Raw genomic sequence first — 15,140 nt, 5'->3', positions numbered from 1 at the left:
TGGCACTTATTGTAAGAGTAGGGGTGTTAACCCTGGTGTCCTGGCTAAATTCCCAATCTGGCCCTCAAACCATCATGGTCACCTAATAATCCCCAGTTTACAATTGGCTCATTAATCCCCCTCCTCTCCCCTGTAACTATTCCCCAGGTCGTTGCTGTAAATGAGAACGTGTTCTCAGTCAATTTACCTGGTAAAAGAATGGAAGAAACTCCCCAAATACAGGTGTGCCAAGTTTGCAGCATCATACCCAAGACTCAAGGCTGTAATCACTGCCAAAGGTGCTTCAACAAAGTACTGATTAAAGGGTCTGAATACTTATGTAAATGTGATATTTCAGTTTTTTATTTGTGATTCATCATTATGGGGTATTGTGTGTAGATTGATGAGGGGGAAAAAACAATTTAATCCATTTTAAAATAAGGCTGTAAAGTAACAAAATGTGGAAAAAGTGAAGGGGTCTGAATATTTTCCAAATCCACTGCACATATATATGGTAGACCCTATTTTGAATGATAGAATGTTAAAAAAACAAGGTATTTTATCATAATTATTTTATTTTTCTGTCATAAAAAAAAAAAATCATACAGGATATTTCAAAAGCATTTACAGGTTATAACCATTGCGTGTGTGTGTGTTTCTGCGTGCATCCGTGGGCATGTAATAAGTGATGTAACATACGGGTTAGTACATAGTAACAGAGCAATGCTATGCAAAATTATTGAAATAACACAACGGCCCTATTAAAAAAAACACTGACCAGGTTTCTGTGATAAGAGAAACTATTTAAGTCCTGCGCTTCAAGACTGCATGTTGGGATTATTTGTGTCCTCGATAAAACAATGTTTACAATGTGATATTAACAGATATTCCACTACGTATTAATTCAAGAGTGTAGATTTGTCTTATCTTAGCAGCCCAGTGAAAGGTTTTGAAATGGCCCTAAGTTTAAAAAAACAATCTTAAAATATTATATTGCAAATACCCAAAGTATTTAACAATACTTTACAATATTAAACATCATATTTATATATATATATATATATATATTTATTTGCAGGAACTTAAAAAAAGATATACAATATGGTAAAAACAGTCATGAAACACATACAGTAAATATGTTGTAGAGCTTTTTTGTTACTCAAAATATTACTGAAGATGTTTGTGTAGAACTCTTTTGAAATGTTCCTTAAAAGAAGAGTTTGTCACCGATTGGGCAGAGACCAGAGGTATGAAAACATACAAACATACAGTATACTTCTCAGCCTATATAACCCTGATCTAGTACAAGTCTAGTTATAATCCCTGAAGACTGATACAAATACTGTAAAGATGCCTTTTCATTGTGCGCTAACCTCTCTCCATACAGTAGCATCCAGTGTAACAGTAAAACATGAAATGTACGACAGAATAAATTCATTGAAGAGAAATGTACACATCGACTCGACCGGTACCTAAACCACCAACTATTGAGTGTATTTGGAAGTACAGAACCTTACCTAAGAACAGCAAACACTATTAAATGCAGCACTTTTCAGCACATACTAACTGTAACTATAAGTAACTATCATTTCCATCACAAGCTTATAAGAATTGAGCAGTGTAACTGAATAACAAGCATTATCAATAGCCATAATATGAAATGAATTGACCGGTCCGGTCAGGATGTTTTCCCACCAAGTCATCTAGCCACCTGCACATAAATACACAACATGGAACGGATGTGCATTATTAGATTGAACACATACGTTACAGCGCAATGTTGTAAAATATTTTCTTATGTATTACAATAAATGACATGAATAACACATAAGTCAGCTCTAATTACAAATAGATGGTGTCAAATACTGCCGATGGCTTGGCCTCACATGAACCAATCAGTTAGGATCTTTAACTTCCTCTTTTAGGTGATAAAACAAAAGTGTTCCCTGTTGACATTTTAAAACCGATGTTCCTTATGTTCAAAACTGTCTATTTATCGAACATGCCAACTTTGTAGAATAAACAGGGAATACATTTTTTACATAAAAGTAACCAATTCTATGGAGGCAAACTAAAGCAGCAGGTAATTCCTAGTTATTTTATTCTATATTCCTAATTACCTCAGTAAATCATTTCTGTAATAAACTTGGGACAGTTGGAGAAGAGGTGAAAGAAGGGTTGATATCCATCGACTTACTTCAATTAGGCAGCATCGGTGTCTTCACTTCCTCCTCACTGGCTCCATCTGAAGACCTTTCCTTCTGGCTGCCTTTACCTGAAATAGTGTCAGAGGGAAACGGTCTGTCTAAAGTCTCAAAATCATTTGTAAACAAATAGAATCTACGTTTTTGATTGATATTATGTATGCACACGACTGTATGTTGCTTTGGATAAAAGCGCCTGTCTGCTAAATGTATTTATATTAGTTATTTATTATTATGGGTCAAGGGAATATTAGATTACCAGAGTCTGATGAGTTGATGCTTCCACCGTCTTTGCCTAATAAAAAGGCAAAAACACAGTCAATAATTTCACTCTAAACATTACATAATCATAAAAAAGAAAAGCTAACAAAGACAACCATAAACAAGATATGCCATTCTTCCATATTGTTGTTCATAGTGCCGCATACAACATACTGTATGTGTGCCTTACATAGCATGTGATGTGTCTTTGTACTGTCTTATTTATTTATCTTCTCTGGCATACTGAAACTAACAGATCTGTTGCCCTGCATGTTCATTTTCACAATGCATCAGACACACAGCTCATAAAAGAGACTACAATCACACTAAAAGGGCTTGTGTCTGAGAGTAAAGAAATACATCTTTAGACCTTTGTCCATGGTCTGATGTCTTTCTATCCGATTCTCCCTGAGAATCTTGTCGCTTGAACATTTATCGCACCGTTCTAATTTGTGTGCCGGCCGCGTGGGGAAAAATTTGAAGGTATCACGAGCTGGGACAAAAGCAACTTTCTCATAATTGTGGATATATGTTGCCCTTACCGAGTTGTACAAAGTGATAGAATAGTTATTTAAAATGATTCACATCTGTAATGGCTGCCAAGTATTAAATCAGGGGTGTGAAGACATAAGCAATCAAGACATCTTCGTTTTAAATGTTTAATTAATTAAGACCAATCTAGAAGAAAAAGAAACACACACCTATTAAGACGAGGTGCTGGCTAGCGGAGTAGAACATTTGAAAATAAAAGAGAGCCGCACACTCTAGGAGCTCAGATGCAAAAATATAATTACCAACGTTTCGACAGCCAAGCTGTCTTCATCAGGGTAATTAATTAAGACCCCCAAAAATGTTAATTGAAAATGTGGAGTACCGCTAGTTTGTGTAGGAAATAAATACAGTTTAATCCCTTTTTAGATTCAATTTAAGGCAGAAATTTTTGAAAACGGTGCAAGGGGTATGTAAAGTTTCACTAGACACTGTATATGGTATGTACTGTCAATGGGCAGGCACCAGTAGCCTAGTTGGATGCAGGATGTTATGGCTGCTGTCACCAAATCCGTTAAGTGCTCAGATGCATAATAATACACTCAACAACAATTAACACCAGAAAAAAAATGTGCTTTGAAGAATGAGACTGGGAAGACATGGAGTTTGCCAAAAGGCACCTAAAGGACTCTCAGACCCTGAGAAACAAGATTCTCTGGTCTGATGAAACCAAGATTGAATTCTTTGGCCTGAATGCCATGCGTCATGTCTGGAGCAAACCTGGCACCATCTCTACGGTGAAGCATGGTGGTGGCAGCATCATGCTGTTGGGATGTTTTTCAGCGGCAGGGACTGGGAGACTAGTCAGAATCGAGGGAAAGATGAACGGAGCAAAATACAGAGAGATCGTTGATGAAAACCTGCTCCATAGCGCTCAGGACCTCAGCCAAAACAGCGCAGGAGTGGCTTCTGGACAAAACAGAATGTCCTTGAGTGGCCCAGCCAGAGCCCGGACTTGAACCCAATCTAACATCTCTGGAGAGACTTGAAAATAGCTGTGCAGCAACGCTCCCCATCCGACCTGACAGAGCTTGAGAAGATCTGCAGAGAAGAATGGGAGAAACTCCCCAAATACAGGTAAAGGGTCTGAATAATGATGTAAATGTGATATTTCTGGGGGTGTGGGAGGGTGTTTATACATTTGCAAAAAGTAAAAAAAAACTGTTTATGCTCTGTCATTATGGGGTTTTGTGATTATATTGATGACGGGAAAAAAAACAATTTAATCCATTTCAAAATAAGGCTTTAACGTAACAAAATGTGGAAAAAGTCAAGGGGTCTGAATACTTTCCGAATGCACTGTGTAAGATAAAATAACTGGCAATACTTTTGAATAACATTACCTGAGTCAGCGGAAGTGCCTCTAGCGCCATTCATTGTGACTGGAAAAAGACAATCAATCTTTAGTTAGATACAGCTATATAGTGATGATCATTGGTCCTCTATAGGCATGCATATTCCCAATTGAAATTCAATTCATGAACTGAAAAATCCTCATAGCAAACAATGGCCAGTTTCCAGATTATTAATTTAATTAACTTCCTGAATCGAAAAGTAAATATGTTACATTTACTTTTTCCCCTTTTTACATTTGACTTCAGTGTTATAATAATCATACTCAGTACTGATAATTTATTTAAAATTAATTTGTCATGTTGTTTCCCACTAGGTTGTTGACAGTGTGTAAGAGCCTTTGACACTAGAACTGCCTGGCCTTTCAGCATATAAATACCCAATAGAGAACATTGCCAGGAGTCCTGTTGAACATATGCATAAGATGCATTTCAACCTGCAAGGTGCGCAAACATGCTCGATAAATAAATGCTTGATAAATAGTGCATTAACTTTTGTAAACGATTAATTGCATGAAGAAGTATTCATGGAAATATATATTAAAAAAGAACAATAGTTTTGTTTGGGTAGAGTCAAGGATATATTTTGTATAATTCTATAAAGTCATAGAAAAACAACATAGGCCTATCGTCTATTTTTGTTTCCCTTACAATAAAACATTACAGTGTAATCCATTTGATCACCTTTATTTGTAGATTTGATTAGTAATAAAGGCCAGTTACAGCTTCTTTTGACAAAGTAGAAACTAAAAATATAATAATAATAATATAACCAGCCAGGTGTGCAGGTGAATTATTTGCTGTATTCCTAAAACAAAAGCACCAGGGAATGAACAATAGTAAAGGATTAATTGCATAAATAAATATTAGTGGAAATATATTCATGACAAGATATAAAAACAGTAATTGGTTGATTGTAGCAGACACTTTATTGTGCCCTTATATCTGTGCCTTTACACACAAATCAATCGTGTCTTCTCTTTATGCATTGGATACACAGTCAGCACACAGCTTCGGGGCTTTGTGTGAGCTAGCCCCACAAACAAATCATTTGCACTGCACAGTTGTCATGGGCCTTGTTTCGTGTGCACCTGACGACTTGACATTGTGTCTTATTCTTCCAGAGTGGGAACTGTGGTGCTGGGGGAAAAGAGAGAGCAGGACTTGTTGCCTTGGCGGCCTGCTTGGCTGCTGTAGCTTCTATCTTGCCGTTTATATAGTTCTCACAAAACTCACATGCCAGATCCAGTGGGATGCATGGTGCTGAGGATGCAAACACTCTTATTACATTGTGAGTGTTGCTTTACCACTATCCATCACAGAGGTGGACTACAGCTCTGCTGGTAGGTTGTTTTGCGCAGAGGGGGGGCAGCTTCCACCTTTGTTTGTTCACTGTTCCGAGCGGGCTAGTCTTCTTTGCAATCAACTTGTCTGCCAGGGAAATTGATGTGAACATGGTCACATTTCTGCCTTTGCCCATGTTAAGGCTCCATGAGTCTCAAAACCACAGTCTCAGACAGTCGCTCACCTGCTAGCCTGGTTTCATATTTCCTCAGATATGAAAAGCCATTGAGCAAGGACTTGGTTTTGACATTGGTGGCTAACCAGAACTTAACTGAAGTCAAATGCACCATTATCACTTTGGGTTTCTATCAATGGGTTTCTATCACCCATTGATGACAGTATAGCATATTTAAATTGTATGTTAATTATGTTATTAGTTTTTGCTTCCTAGCCAGGGGAATGCTGCCAGACAAGTGGTCATGTGCTGAATGCATGGACACCACAGATATTCTTGTAAAAAGTGACATTTGGAAAAAGAGCTGCACCTCTTGAATTTTAAGAGTTATTTGAAAAAGGTAAGTGTCATAGAAACTGCAGAATATGCTCTTTCAGATACTATATAAAAAATCTAAATGTTTACCTGCATGTGACTCTGAAGGACAATTTGATAAAGCAATGCTCCGTTCCCTGCATCTGTAAATTACAAGATGCGCCCATCTCTTCATGTACAATTTGACAGGCCTAATATTCTCTCTCCTCAGGTTATTGTCAACTGAATCTTGTCCGTAGGCTAACTCTTATTATGTATGAAATTAGTTTTGGTATAGTTTAGGTGTAGTTTCGATCGGCTGACTGGTATTGTTTGTTTCCCGCTCATCAACCTGGATAATAGTCATGGATATGTTTTACATTATTCTAAAGGCTGCAACATGTAGCATGTTTTACTTTCCCTTACAATACATTTGATTAGTACTAGAGTTATAGTAAATAAAACAGTCCCATAAGAGCCTATTTAAAACTAAAATGTAAACGAGAATGGGATCAATTTCGGCCAAATTTGAATTCGATTGTGAAGTGACTTGTACAATTATCGCCAATTCATCCATTTGTCATTCATTCAGTGAGAAGAGAGCATTAGCACCTGGCTGGCTACAGCACATTGTCTTGGCAGATTAAGTCAGGAATAGTTGTGAAAAAAACAGGTAAAACGACTAAATACTTTTCTGTTTGTAATTTCTAAATTCTGACAAATGAGCAGTGTGAAGTACAAACATTTAGGTAGAGTCAGGAAGGAGCAGGCCTTTTTGGGGGGCAGAATTTTTTTAACTTACAAAATCAAACGTCAGTAGCCGTTGGCCTATGGCAGTTCTAGTGTTAACTCCTAGTTCTTGATTATGACTTATAGTCCTTGCATTTTAGGTACACACTCTTATAAAAATAAAACTCTAGAATCTAAAAGGGTTCTTTGTCTGTCCCCATAAGAGAAGCCTTTGAAGAACCATTTTTGGTTCCATGTAGAACAATTTCCACAGAGGGTTCTACATGGAACTGATGGGTTCTGACCTATAAACTTCAAACATCCTTAATCATGTCACAGGTGGAGAGAGAGGAAGGCAGGATGTGTAAATACTGTCAGAACATGTTATTGTTAGACAACAGGGATTCGATGGGAAGGACGGCGGCCACAGACTGGTACAAGTCAACAGGACAGCTATGAGTGAGGAGAATTGAGGAATGCGGGCTGAGCCAGGTCCAATGAAGTGAGATAGAACAGCCATCACTGCTGTTCTGCCTAGCAACAAAGATGCATAGGCTGACCATATGTGTGAGGAGACTCTGCGTAGGAAGGGTTAAATACCAGTGCTTGTGTGAATATGTTTTTTGTTTTATGCATCTGTGACCCAGTGGGTGAATGCACTTGGTTGGAGCTTCACTAATCGTCCGTGAGTTTTACTCGGTTAATTTAGAACCTAACAAACTCAAAAGGGTTCTACCTGGAACCAAAAAGGGTTCTCCTATGGGGACTGTTGAATAACCTATTTTTCTAAGAGTGTACCACACGATTTGTGATAAAGGTGATAAAAGCAAACATGACAGGTCTCATTGTATTGTTTCTTAACCTGCCTTTGGAAAACACCAATCAATCAATCAGACGCCAAACTCTCAACCATGGCCAAGACCAAAGAGCTATCCAAGGATGTAAGGGACAGGATTGTAGACCTACACAAGGTTTGAATGGGCTACAAGACCATCGCCAAGCAGCTTGGTGAGAAGGTGACAACAGTTGGTGCGATTATTCGCAAATGGAAGAAACACAAAATAACTGTCAATATCCCTCGGCCTGGGGCTCCATGCAAGATCTCACCTCGTGGAGTTGCAATGATCATGAGAACGGTGAGGAATCAGCGCAGAACTACACAGGAGGATCTTGTCAATGATCTCAAGGCAGCTGGGACCATAGTCACCAAGAAAACAATTGGTAACACACTACGCCGTGAAGGACTGAAATCCTGCAGCGCCCGCATGTCCCGCTGCTCAAGAAAGCACATATACATGCCCGTCTGAAGTTTGGGTGAAAGTGTTGTCAGATGAGACCAAAATGGAGCTCTTTGGCATCAACTCAACTCACAGTGTTTGGAGGAGGAATGCTGCCTATGACCCCAAGAACACCATCCCCACCGTCATTTACTGACGACTGCCTCACCTGGTTCACCAACTACTTTGCAGACAGAGTTCAGTGTGTCAAATCGGAGGGCATGTTGTCCGGACCTCTGGCAGTCTCTATGGGGGTACCACAGGGTTCAATTCTCGGGCCGACTCTTTTCTCTGTATACATCCATGATATTGCTCTTGCTGCGGGCGATTCCCTGATCCACCTCTACACAGACGACACCATTCTGTATACTTCTGGCCCTTCCTTGGACACTGTGCTAACTTACCTCCAAACGAGCTTCAATGCCATACAACACTCCTTCCGTGGCCTCCAACTGCTCTTAAACGCCAGTAAAACCAAATGCATGCTTTTCAACCGTTCGCTGCCTGCACCCGCCCGCCCGACTAGCATCACCATCCTGGACGGTTCCGACCTAGAATATGTGGACAACTATAAATACCTAGGTGTCTGGCTAGACTGTAAACTCTCCTTCCAGACTCATATTAAACATCTCCAATCCAAAATCAAATCTACAATCGGCTTTTTATTTCGCATCAAAGCCTCCTTCACTCACGCCGCCAAACTTACCCTAGTAAAACTGACTATCCTACCGATCCTCGACTTCGGCGATGTCATCTACAAAATAGCTTCCAACACTCTACTCAGCAAACTGGATGCAGTCTATCACAGTGCCATCCATTTTGTTACCAAATCACCTTATACCACCCACCACTGCGACCTGAATGCTCTAGGCTGGCCCTCGCTACATATTCGTCGCCAGACCCACTGGCTCCAGGTCATCTATACGTCTATGCTAGGTAAAGCTCCGCCTTATCTCAGTTCACTGGTCACGATAACAACACCCACCCGTAGCACACGTTCCAGCAGGTATATCTCACTGATCATCCCCAAAGCCAACACCTCATTTGGCCGCCTTTCCTTCCAGTTCTCTGCTGCCAGTGACTGGAACGAATTGCAAAAATCGCTGAAGTTGGAGACTTTTATTTCCCTCACCAACTTTAAACATCAACTATCTGAGCAGCTAACCGATCACTGCAGCTGTACATAGTCCATCTGTAAATAGCCCACCCAATCTACCTAACTCATCCCCATACTGTTTTTATTTTATTTACTTTTCTGCTCTTTTGCACACCAGTATCTCTACTTGCACATCACCATCTGCTCATTTATCACTCCAGTGTTAATCTGCTAAATTGTAATTATTCGCTCCTATGGCCTACTGCCTTCCTCCTCATGCCTTTTGCACACACTGTATATAGACTTTATTTTCTCTACTGTGTCATTGACTTGTTTGTGTCATTGGCTTGTTTATTGTTTACTCCATGTGTAACTGTGTTGTTGTCGGTGTCACACTGCTTTGCTTTATCCTGGCCAGGTCGCAGTTGCAAATGAGAACTTGTTCTTAACTAGCCTACCTGGTTAAATAAAGGTAAAATAAAAATAAAATACAAATGTTTTGCAGAGGGGTCAAATACTTATTTCCCTCACTAAAATGCAAATACATTTAATAACATTTTTGACATGAGTTTTTCTGGATTTTTTTGTTGTTATTCTGTCTCTCACTGTTCAAATAAACCTACCATTAAAATTATAGACGGATCATTTCTTTGTCAGTGGGCAAACGTACAAAATCAGCAGGGGATCAAATTGTTTTTTTCCTCACTGTATATACTGATCGGAATTGTCCAGAAAAGCATGTAGACAATATGGGGCTATTAATCAGTATGGGAACATGATTGATGTGTAAAAACATGGATTGGATGGGCTGTCATTAATTGAATCCTCTCAAGACGTTATTAAATCAATGCAAATGACAATCATGAGATGGACCATTATTAAACACATCCCAACCAGATCATTGGTATTGCTGTGCTACTGCTATACATGTCAGACTGCTAGGGGTAAAACACATGATATTGTATCAACAGTACCATTTAGAGGGGCCTGGATCCCAGTAGGTGGTAGAGCTCCTGTATTACCAGCACCTAAAACAATGGAGCAAGGTGTTAAAACCAATTATGAGAGTGGACAAAAACAGTGGAAACACACAGGTAGGAAAAATAATTATTCAATACTTCAGTTTGTTTGACCTCCTGACTTGAGATTTACTAAAGTCATGCACTAATGCCAAAAAGGGCACTGACAACCCTACTCTGTACAGAAATGACCATAATCGCTCCAGTTTCTCTCATACACAATATAAGAAACGTACATATTTTGCCCTTCTTCCAACGAAACAGCACGATAATTATGCCAATGGCAGCAGCGCCACCAATGATGATGATAGCAATGATACCAACTGTGGATTGGCTACAATCACGGCATGTTCCATCTGTATGGAAGACAAGAGGACATATTAAGCATTCACTAAGTACAGAACACACCTTCAACATAGTAGTTTGAAATATTTCATTGTAATGGAATGGGGGGGTAGTTGAGGTAGTGAAGAGGGAGCGTGACCCTCGAGGTAGGTAGAGGTTTGTCTGTCCGTAGAAACAATAACAAAGTGGTCACACCGCCTGTATTTTGGTAAAAAGCTGTGCGATGGGCTTGGAGAAATGTAACCACTCCCAAGTTCATAGACAGAGCTATGGATGCAAGGACCGACCATCCACGTTATACAAATGATAGTTTTAACCATGTTCTGAGGCCATATAGTGTTTGTTTACATTTACATTGTTTACAAAACACTGGAATAAAACAAGCCTGTATCTTGGGATTTGATGGAGAAGGACAGTAGAACGTAGCCCATGAGGCATTCATAAGTTATATTCTTCAAGATGCAATGGGTATATATCATTCATTTAAGTCCAAAAATGGATGTAGCAACTAAGGATTCCAGCTTTAAGAAAGAAATCCTAGACATTGAGCTTGAAACAACTGTTGATTCACATTTAAATAATCTTAATTGGTGACCTTACAACAGACTCAAACATTTTACTAATTGAGTTTTATCATAATTGCTAACCATGATAATAACTGGTTTGTTGAAAATATATAAAGTATATTAAATACTAGGACAACCTTACCCCATTTTTCCACAATTGACTCGTTCAACGTTATATGGTTGACAAAGCATTCATAAGTTTGCTTGTCTGCCTCTGGGATCTGCACACTAATCCTGATCTGGTAGGTGTCATCATTATTGGGTCGGGCTCCTGTAGACAGCACTCCATCGTTTTTGTTCAGTTGGATACCATTCTTCTTAAAATTAATTTTCACATCTTTGGGATAGAAACCTGTCGCCATGCAGGTCAGGCGGACATCTCCTGCAGTTTTGGCCTTATTAGCAAAAACATAGATATTTGGAGGGGCTAGAGGGGGAATAAACAGAGAACATGAGTGCTTTATTTCTTATCTCATAGGTCCTTTTCTGTTAACCAATCGTTACACTACACTATAAGGAGATGAATAATCATAAGTACTCACAGTCAGCTTTACTGAATTCTTTGTCCCCATATTCCATGAATTTGGACAGCCAGTCCACACACTCCTTCTCCAGGTAGCCCTTGGTATACTGGTTGAGGATCTGCACCTCGTCCCACTTCCTCTTAGTCGGCAGAGCTTGATCAACTGGGGCCACCCACTGCATAGCAGCATCGTCAAAGGCCAGGAAGTCGTCACCATCGTAGCTGTATTGGTCAGTGCCCTTCATGAATTTCAATGTGCCGCCTGGCTGTTTGTCAATCTCACAGCCATGCCTCCACTGAAGGATATGGACATCTGAAACAAAAAACTAATAATGAAAAAGAAGGTAGACAACTAAAAATATCAATGTTGAGCGTAGGACAAAATGCAGGTGTGGTTTCTCACCAGTGTTGTTGTGCCTCATGCGGTTCATCAGGATGTCGACGTTGACTTTGAACCACTGCTCCTTGCTCTTGCGTGACTGAGTGCCTTTTTCCCAGTAGTCTGCTGGCAGCTTCTCCCTCATCCAGTCCTGTTTGGGAATCTTCTTTTTATCCACACTGTCATAGTAATCGATTAGTCTGTTATTCATCAAACCCATGGCAGTGAACTCATGGATACCAGGCAATTCAACTGGCTTTGAGAGGGCAGTGTAGATGTAATTCAACGAGTAGATCTCTGTCGGGGAAAAAATTCAGATTGAGATCATTTGTCTCAATTTGCCTTCTCTCCATGTTAATCAGCAGTGCTGTAAAACATTCAAATTGCAGTACGCATAAATAGCTTTGAATTTCCTGGTTGTTAAAGCTCTAATAGTTAACCTAATTTCAGTTTGTGCAAAAATAAGCGTGTGTAGAGAATCATTGTACCATCTAAACGGCTATTAAATATATTTTCCATAACCAAAAATATTGTATTTTCAGCTGCTTGCCTTGTGTACAAAAACAAAAATAAAAGACGCAAAAACAAAACTTAAGAACAGGAAGCATAGAAATAGAGTACATTGAACATATCTACTGCTTCTTAGAAGTGCTGTCAATTAGAATGATAGATCTATAACTGACATTTCTATGGGAATTTGGTCGTGTAGCCCAGAAAGTTACATATTGCCACTAGGAAATCACTGTCAAATACTTAGGTCTATCATCTCTGTAAGGGGCCAACTTGTCAAAAAAATAAATGTCTATGAAATATCATAGCAGAGAAGTCTATACTATGGCCTTGCATCATGATGTCTAAATGGTAGTTTAGGTTACATTGATGTAGCCCTTATAACGTTAGGCCTATTAAAATTCAAATCAAATGTAATTTGTCACATAACAAGTGTAGACCATACCGTGAAATGCTTACTTACAAGTTAGGTCTACACCTGTTGTATTCGGCGCATGTGACAAATACAATTTGATTAGATTTTTAATAGGCCTATAAGTACTACATCAATGTAACCTAAACTACCATTAGGAAGTCATGATGCAAGGTCATAGTATGACTTCCCTCTGCTATTACATTCATTGCCTATTGAAGTAGTGAAGTGGAACACATTCTGCAATTTATCAAAAACAAATGTATTAACCGAATTATTAATTAATTAACAATATTGATTAAGTTAAACTATTGTCGGAACTTCTTCATTAGGCATGAGTCGTCAAACTATTAAGAAAACAATGCATTTCCTGTGTGAGCGTTTCATATTTTTGTTAAACAGCAGAAGTAATTTAGCTACAATGTAAAATGTCAAACATATCAGCTAACAACATGATCAGGCAGCATATGTGTTTTACAAAAGGTTGATCATGGGGATTTCATAAACCTAAACAAAGTAGCTGTATCATCTTGCCTTATGGCTGGCATGTAAGTGCGCATTAGCGAGTAACGGTAATCAATAAATGGAATAACGCAGGTTGACTACATAGCCTATAAAACGCAATAAATCAAATATATTGTAGACCATGCTACAACAACATACCGCTCAGATCAGATTGAAAACCATTTTTATTTTGCGTTTTTATTTTTATCCAGCAGTCAACTTTTACCTTCAATTTTGACAACTTACCGCTTTGGCTCTGAAAAATACATTCCGTCGAGAAATAAAAAACAAATAATATAAACGTATACATTTTGTGAACTACGTTTTTACAGTTTCCTTGAGAGGTACAGCATGTGTTCGAGGTACAGCAACGGAATACACCCAACCTCCACAAAATCCGGTCTGTTACAACCGATTACCCTTCGCGTTCAAGTACTAGTCGAAATGGGACATTTCTGCCTTGCTAACTGGTTGTAGTTATAAACGTGCCGTGTACAACGTTAGCAAATTGGACATTTCAACGGAATACACCCAACCTCCACAAAATCAGGTCTGTTACAACCGATTACCCTTCGCGTTCAAGTACTAGTCGAAATGGGACATTTCTACCTTGCTAACTGGTTGTAGTTATAAACGTGCCGTGTACAACGTTAGCAAATTGGACATTTCAACGGAATACACCCAACCTCCACAAAATCAGGTCTGTTACAACCGATTACCCTTCGCGTTCAAGTACTAGTCGAAATGGGACATTTCTACCTTGCTAACTGGTTGTAGTTATAAACGTGCCGTGTACAACGTTAGCAAATTGGACATTTCAGTTTCCTAGTTACCAACTAGCGTTTGAACGCGGCATAAATCGTTGCCTAAAGTGCTTTTATTCATCCAATGATTTTTGAGGACTGAAAAACGTAAGCTGTTATCAAGTGAAATAGACGAATATACGTTTCAGTGGCTGTGAAGCCTATTTGTTTCCCTTATTGGTATCAAATCAAACTGTCACATGCGCCGAATACAAGTGTATACCATACCTTTAAATGATTACTTACAAGCTCGTAACCCACAGTTCAGTTCAAGAAAGAGTTTAGTTTATTTGGAAAATATAAAAAGTAACACAATAAAATAACAATAATGAGGTAATATACAGGGGGTACCAGTACCGACCAGTGCCGAGGGTACAGGTTAGTCGAGGTCATTTGTACAGATACCAGTGAAGTGACTATGCATAGATAATAAACAGCAAGTAGCAGCAGTGTACAAAACCAACGGGGGTCAATGTAAATAGGTAGAAGCTGTTAAGGAGCCTTTTGGTCCAAGACTTGGTGCTCTGGTACCGCTTGCCATGTGGTAGCAGAGAAATCAGTCTGTGACTGGAGTCTCTGACAATCTTTTGGACTTTCCTCTGACACGCCTAGTATATAGGTCCTGGATGGCAGGAAGCTTGGCCCCAAGTGATGTTCTGAGCCCTACGCACTACTGTCTGTAGTGCTATATGTTCTATCCCTATTCATTAATTGTGCAGTCCTGGAGAAAATATAAACACTATGACAATACTGTTTTCACTGTAGGCTTGCATTGATAACTTCAATCATAGACATCAAATACATCATATTCATTCACAT

General features: G+C 39.1%; 1 protein-coding gene across 1 annotated transcript; it reads right to left on the bottom strand.

The window, feature by feature from the left end:
- Nucleotides 1-534: 534 nt before the first annotated feature.
- Nucleotides 535-14,335, bottom strand: LOC109903585 (H-2 class I histocompatibility antigen, Q10 alpha chain). The gene is made up of 10 exons (XM_020500379.2): nucleotides 13,765-14,335; nucleotides 12,117-12,389; nucleotides 11,733-12,026; nucleotides 11,333-11,617; nucleotides 10,516-10,635; nucleotides 10,235-10,288; nucleotides 4,337-4,375; nucleotides 2,443-2,478; nucleotides 2,177-2,254; nucleotides 535-1,690 (listed from the first exon to the last, which is right to left on the bottom strand). Exons 1-9 carry the CDS (start codon nucleotides 13,826-13,828, stop codon nucleotides 2,178-2,180), a joined length of 1,242 nt encoding a protein of 413 aa, XP_020355968.1. The 5' UTR covers nucleotides 13,829-14,335; the 3' UTR covers nucleotides 535-1,690; nucleotide 2,177.
- Nucleotides 14,336-15,140: the final 805 nt, after the last annotated feature.

The sequence above is a fragment of the Oncorhynchus kisutch genome, linkage group LG14 (genome assembly GCF_002021735.2).
Source record: "Oncorhynchus kisutch isolate 150728-3 linkage group LG14, Okis_V2, whole genome shotgun sequence".
NCBI classification, from domain to species: Eukaryota; Metazoa; Chordata; class Actinopteri; order Salmoniformes; family Salmonidae; genus Oncorhynchus; species Oncorhynchus kisutch.
This window is presented reverse-complemented; position numbering and strand designations above follow the sequence as displayed.

Bases quoted from the DNA above. Each gene is read 5' to 3' on its own strand.
- LOC109903585 (XM_020500379.2), bottom strand. From the start codon at position 13,828: ATGTATACGTTTATATTATTTGTTTTTTATTTCTCGACGGAATGTATT. The intron at 4,376-10,234 runs GTACTGTTGATA...GTCTTTTTCCAG, and splicing joins GATCCAGGCCCCTCTAAATG to TCACAATGAATGGCGCTAGA. The intron at 2,255-2,442 runs GTAATCTAATAT...ACACTATTTCAG, and splicing joins CATCAACTCATCAGACTCTG to GTAAAGGCAGCCAGAAGGAA.